This window comes from Rhincodon typus, chromosome 13 (assembly GCF_021869965.1).
Source record: "Rhincodon typus isolate 14 chromosome 13, sRhiTyp1.1, whole genome shotgun sequence".
NCBI classification, from domain to species: Eukaryota; Metazoa; Chordata; class Chondrichthyes; order Orectolobiformes; family Rhincodontidae; genus Rhincodon; species Rhincodon typus.
In genome coordinates this window covers 55248896-55255661 of record NC_063344.1, presented here as the reverse complement: position 1 = coordinate 55255661, position 6766 = coordinate 55248896, and the positions used below count along the sequence as shown (strand labels likewise).

The window sequence follows — 6766 nt, the reverse complement described above, 5'->3', positions numbered from 1 at the left end:
ATATTTTTCTAGAAAATGAAGAATCAGCCAGAGTTGATCTCAGGACATGCTGAGGTATTTTGGTTGATTTAAGGATTTCAACCTGAAATCATTATTTAATATTGGGAAACATGACAGCCATTTTGTGAAAAAGAAAGCCATTGAAATAGGAATGAGACTAAACTGGATAATCTTTTAGTTACTTTGGATGAATGGAGGACACTAGAACAAACCTGCTCTTGAAATAGTGCTATCGTACTTCTAATATCTGCTTGAATGGGAAGATGTGACCGTTAGGAACACAGTCCTTTCTTGGACTGCACTGAGGTGTTATTCTGGATTAGTTTCTTAGGTCTCATGAGTCTTGAATCCATGATGGTTTGAAAGTCCAGTTATTGTGAGAGTACTGCCACCGAGATGAGGCTGATAGAGACAATTAGAATCATCGATATTTTTCTTGCAATCCACAATGCTTCAGGCCTAGTTGTTCTTGTTACTTACCCACCCTCCGACCCCCCACCACCCCCACAACCACCAGTTCTAAATCATCAAAATCTGAAGTTTCTTCGTAATAGATTATTTTCTGTTGATTAGATTATAAATTTAAAGACCTAAGCATTTAAATTGTGGAGCCATCCTTTTGAGCTGCTAATAGTGGTTTGATATGCAAATAATTTGCCCGGCAATTTCAGATACTATGTCAGAGGCAGCCACCAAGGAGTGTAGTTGAAACCACAAATAGGTCAAACTGGGTAAAGGTCACAAGTTTGGTTCCCCAGAGGGCATTCGTGAGCTAGTTAAATCTTTGAAACAATATGTTGATCAGATAAACAGGCACTGAGGAACTCTATTTTTCTTTTGAATCATGCAGTAGGATCTTTTACATCCACATGTGACAACAGTTTAATATCTCATCCAAAGATGATGCTTAAAATGTAGAACCTGCTCAAATGACAACCTAACTTATGTGCCAAACTGTCGAGAGGGGCTAGAATGTCTAATGTTTACTTAGAGGCATTGTGCTACCACTGAGCAAAGGCTAACATCTAAAGAGAAAATATTCATGAGAGGAATTGTATAACATGCTGCATTTTTGAACATTATCCAGTATAACATTGCCAAAGTTTTCATTTCTTCCACTTGTGCTAAAAAAAGCACAACTGTGAAAGGTATTTTACCACACATCTTACACTTTTTCATGTTTTTGATGCTGTTTTCATAGAAAGCTCCTAAAGAACCCATTCCAGAGGAACAGGAATTGGATGTTAAGCAGATGGAGGATGGCGAAGAGAGATCAAATTCAGAGGACAGTGAGAAGGAGGAAGCTAAGGAGCCTGATAAGAGAACCAAGGAGGAGGCTGGTGAAGGTTTTTATCAGTCATTTTTCACTCGAGTTCCACGATTTTATCGGACAAAAATAGAATTACCCATAGCACAGAACAGGCTATTTGGCCCAACCTATCTATAGTGATGCTATTCTCCATTAATTTCCATGTGTCTTTCCTTATTAACTCTGAAATCTTCTGTTCCATTATCCCCCATATGTCTATTGAACCTCCCTTTAAGTGTGTCTTTGAAATGAAATTTACCTCAACTACTGCTTATAAGTTCGGTATTCTCACCACTCAGAGTTTCAGTGGGGGAATACTTTGGGAATAGTGATCATAATTCTGTAAGTTTTAAAATGCTTATGGATAAAGATTAAAGTAGTCCTCAGGGGAAAGTACTAAATTGGGAGAAGGAATATTGGGCAGTTGAATGTAGACTAGTGGCAGCTGTTTGGGGCAAATCCACATCTGGCATGTCAGAATCTTTTAAAAGCTAGTTGTTTAGAGTTCAGAACCAACATTTTCCTGTAAAAATGAAGGATGGCAAGATTTGGGAACCTTGCATGATGAGAGAAATTGAGAGCTTAGTCAAAAAGGTAAAAGAGGCATATGTAAGGTTTAGGAAATTGAAGGCAAACAGAACCCTCCAAAGACCGCAGGAAAGCACTTTAACAAGGAATTAAGAGGGCTAAAAGGGGCCGTGAAATGTCTTTGGCAAACAAGATTAAGGAATATCCCAAGGCATTTTATACATGTGTAAGGAGCAAGAGGGTAGCTAGGGAAAGGATAGGTTACACTCTAGGACAAAGGAGGGGATTTATGTATGGGGCCAGAGGAAGTATGTGAGGGCCTTACTGAGTACTCTGCATCAGTATTCACAAAGGAGAAAGATATGATAGATGGTGAGTTTCAGGAGAGGCATGTTGATATTCTGGGGTGTGGTGGTATAGAAAAAGAGTTGGTATTGGATGTTTCAAAAAGCAATAAGGTAGACAAGTCAACAGGATCTGATGGGATCTGTCCCAGAATGCTGAGGGAGGCAGGTGAGGAAATTGCTGAAGCCTTGTATGAAATCTTTGTATCCTCTTTAGCCACAGGAGAAATCCCAGAGGCCTGGAGAATGGCAATTGTTGTTCCTTTGTCTAAGAAGTACAACAGGGCTAATCTGGGAAATTACAGGTCAGTGAGCCTTGTGTCAGTTGTAGGGAAATTTTTGAAGATGATTCTTAGGCTACGATTTTTTCATATTTTTAAAAAATATGGTCTTATTAAAGTTAGCAGCATAGTTTTCTGCAGGGAAGGTCATGTCTCATGATCTGAGATTTTGATTGAGTTTTTTGAGGAAGTGACAGTCATGATTGGTGAGGGCAGGGTGGTGGGTGTTGTCTGTATGGTTTTTAACAAGGCCTTTGATAAAGTCCCTCATGGCAGGCTTATGCAAAAAGTCAAGTGTAATGGCATCCGTGGTGAGCTAGTGGTTTCAGAACTGTCTTAGTTATAGAAGACAGAGTAGCATTGGAAGGATGTTTTTCTGACTGGAGATCTATGACCAGTGGTGTCCTTCTAGGACCCCTCATGTTTGAAATATAGATAAATGATTTGGAGAAGAATGTAAGTGGTCTGATTAGTAAACTTGTGCTGATGCAAAGACTGGGAGAGCTGTGGAGGATTGCTGGAGGATATAGCAGGATATACATAGTCTGGAGACTGGGAAGAGAAATGGCAGGTGGACTTATCTGTACAAATGCAAGATGATGCGTTTTTTTGAAGATCTGTGGGAGCGAAGTATACAGTAAATGGCAGAACCCTTAGTAGTATCAACATATAGAGGGATCTAGTTATACAGGTCCACAGTTCCCTGAAAGTGACAACACAAGTGGATAAGATGGCCAAGAATGCATATTGCATGTTTACCTTCAGTTGGAGCAAAGAGTATAAAAAACCTTAGTTAAGCCATGTTTGTTTATAGTTCTGGTTGCCATACTACAAGAAAGATGTGGAGGTTTTGAAGGGTACAGAAACAGTTTACAAGGGTGTTGCCTAGTTTGGAAGTTATTAGCTATGAGGAGAGACTGGACAAACAAGTTTTGATTTGAATGTTGAAGGATGAGAGGCAACCTGACAGAAGTTTACAAAATTTTGAGAGGAATGGACAGTCATTTTCCTAGTATAGAAATGTCATTTACTAGGGGACATAGGTTTAAGGTAAAAGGGGGTAAGTTTAATGGAGATATGAGGCAAGTTTTTAAAAGGGTGGTAAGTGCCTGGAATGCGCTGCTGGAGGAGGTGGAAACAGTAGCAACATTGAAGAGGTATCTTGACAGATGTGAACAGAGAATAAAGGGATATGGACCATGTGAAGGCAAAAAGTTTTCAGTTTACAAAGGCATTGCATGTTGACACAGTCTTGGTGGACTGAAGGGCCTGTTCCTGTGCTGTACTGTTCTTTGTTCACTCTGGTTCAAGGAATTTCTCTGTATTCCCTGTGATGAGTTCTTGGTTATTGTCTTCTGATAGTGACTAGTTTTGCTTTTCTGTACCAATATTAGAATTCCGAGTACTTGGTATAAATACTTTCAAAGATCTTTTAGGTCAGGTGACTTGACAATGCCCCCAACCATCACACCCCATCATGTACATGCATTTAAGTACATGCCTGCATATATATGCACACGTGCAAGCGCACATTCTATAGGTAGTTCTTCTATAACACAATTGTTGCATTCTTGCGTGACCTCATACTATAGAAAATCGAAACGGCATCCACTATTCATCAATCGTATTACAGCCAGTTTGCGTTAACGAAACACGCGTTAAAGCAGAACTGCTTATTCTTGATTTTAGTAAATAGAGAACTGAGCTGTTCTCTATTACTGATAAAATCTTTCGTACTTGGTACCAACTTCTCTGCACGACTCCATTGTCCAAACTTCTTTCCAAATTGCAAGTCATGGATATTTCTTCTGATTCATTGGATGAATCAGATCTAAACTTGAGATGTGATGTAAAGATTTCTGATTCTGTACTGTATTCCACTTATCTAGTGAAAAGTCTTCATTTTAAAATCTATTCATCATCTTTGGTTAAATACACTTTCCAGAAGCTGGTTGAAAGGTTATTTTGGACAGAGATTCAGCAAATCATTAAAGTAGGGCAGAAAACTGGAACGTGGCAGGAAGAGCTCTGATTTTCTTTTTGATTACTTGCAGAATGTAGATGGAGATATTGCCTATTACTTGCAGTAATCAGTATTTATGTTACAGAAGCAAATAAAACTGATGAGACCAAGGATGTTTCCTGTACAAATTCGTTGCCATCTCCTTTGGAGTCTCAGATAGCAATAGTTGCCAGCCCTCCCGAAAGGAAAGAAAAGATGCAAGAAAAACCTGACGAAACTGAAGATGCACAACAAAGACCTGCCAAGGAAGGTATGATTTTATATAAATTACATCATGAATGAAAGTTTTTGTAACGTTGGAGCATATAGAAGTACGGTGTTCTTCTTAGTAGTCCAACTTTGAAAGGAATCGTGGTATGCTAGAAAAGCATACTTTAAATGATTCCTCCTTTATACATTCCCAACTTAGCCTATGTAAGTATGGTGAGAGAGCAGGGCCCTGATTGTAAAAGGATTTCATCACTTGGCATTAAAGTACTGCACTGGAGATGTGCCTTCCTAGAAAGAAACCTAGGATCAATTCCTTTCTAAGCCACAAAATAAAAATGAGAGATTAGAAAAATAATTTTTAAAACAACATGAATAATGCTGCAGGTGTCCATTTTAATGTACTTGCCAGATTTTGGGTTAAATGTTTTAAAGGGTTGGCACTGTTGTAAAATAATTTAAAACTAATCTGCTTCACGCAAACTTTATATAATTCTAAATTGCAAGGTGAATTGTGGAAGTTTTTACTGTGTGACAGCTGATCTGTAGTTTTTTGGCTAGATTTTTAGAGAGAAAGCAAAAATTTCTGCATCTTATGAATACTGTTCTGTTACTATTTTCATTTCTTTGTTTTGTGCATTTGACTCAACACTGCATTGCTTGTAGTTTTGATTTTTAATTTCCCACTCCACGATCCTAATCTTTTTCTATCGATCATGGATGGGTACAATTAACAGAACATCTGCAAATAATGAGGGAAATCTGTGACTTTTGTTTTTGAAGATATTAACTTCTACATGTTATCTAATACAGAAGAATGAAAAGAATTAATGTTCAATGCTTTCTTATGAGCATGTTTTTGTAAACGAATGAGTAACTCTTTCTGGGAGAGTTATTCATAGCTGGCAATCAGTTTGTCTATTGTTTAAGTATGTGATTTCTTTGACTTCAAGAAAAACGAATTTGGTATTTTGTACTTTATGCTTGAATTTGATGTAGAGTGATCCATTAGAAGAATTAATTGCTTCCAATGATACCCTGTATTGATTTCCAACCGCTCAGACATAGATGTGCAGATTTGCAACGTTAAGTGCAGTTGTAACCAATCTGTGGAATATTTTGTAACAAACTGAATGGAAGTGTGTTTTCTAATTTTAATTTTAGAATGTTTCTTGTTTTACCAAAAATCAAATTACCATGTTTTTGTTTGGTAACTTTTGACATTGATATAAAAACTTGCTTCTTTTGTGTTCCAGTGATGGATACCTCAGCCCCATATCAAAAAACTTTAATTCAATCTGTTAATAGCACTACTACTACAGCTGCTACAACTACAACTACAGTATCTTCTTCACCTACGATCACAACAGTTGCAAACCGGAACATACCTCAGGATAACGATGACGATGAAGGGCTAAAACATCTTGAGCAGGTATACAGTGGGAACAGTTGATTGTAAAATTACTCCCTCTTGTTCCAGTACTTGAATGACAAACTTCTGTATCAAAAACGGAATTACTCTTCTCTTGTATATCTTGTATTGTAAGTGAACATAGTCCGCAATACAAATTTGGAATGATAGAAGTGAATCATTCTTATATACTTCTGGAACTTCTTAAATTTGCATTGCAACTTGGGGCTTTAAAAAAAACTTTACCATGAATTATGTACTTTGGTAAAACAGACCTGAGTATTGCTCAGAAAAAAGATTGAAGCTTTTCATCTTGCACTCTTCAGGACATTTCTTAAGAATATCAATTCCAGGGGAAATTTGGCATTTATACCACATGAGAGGAGTGTGTTGATTGGCAAATGGACTGTCAGAGGTATTGCCACGAAGACTTCACCCATTAATGCTGATTTACAGTTAACTAACAAGGATGTTGACTCTGAACAGACTATTGCATAGAGAAAGGAACCATTGAATGGCTGTCACTTATTTTTGCATTGAAACAGGCATAGTGCATCTACAGAGATAGTAGGAACTGCAGATGCTGGAAAATCTGAGATAACAAGGTGTAGAGCTGGATGAACACAGCAGGCCAAGCAACATCGTAGGAGCAGGAAGGCTGAC

General features: G+C 37.8%; 1 protein-coding gene across 1 annotated transcript in view; it reads left to right on the top strand.

Annotated features, from left to right (window-relative positions):
* Nucleotides 1-1196: 1196 nt before the first annotated feature.
* LOC125484637 (GRB10-interacting GYF protein 2-like) overlaps nt 1197-6766 on the top strand; it is a 49796-nt gene continuing 44226 nt past the window's right edge. Inside the window, exons 1-3 of the mRNA XM_048604125.1 lie at nt 1197-1346; nt 4571-4735; nt 5949-6124. Coding sequence (XP_048460082.1) covers nt 1253-1346; nt 4571-4735; nt 5949-6124 — 435 coding nt within the window. The 5' untranslated portion in view covers nt 1197-1252. The remainder of the gene's footprint in view (nt 1347-4570; nt 4736-5948; nt 6125-6766) is intronic.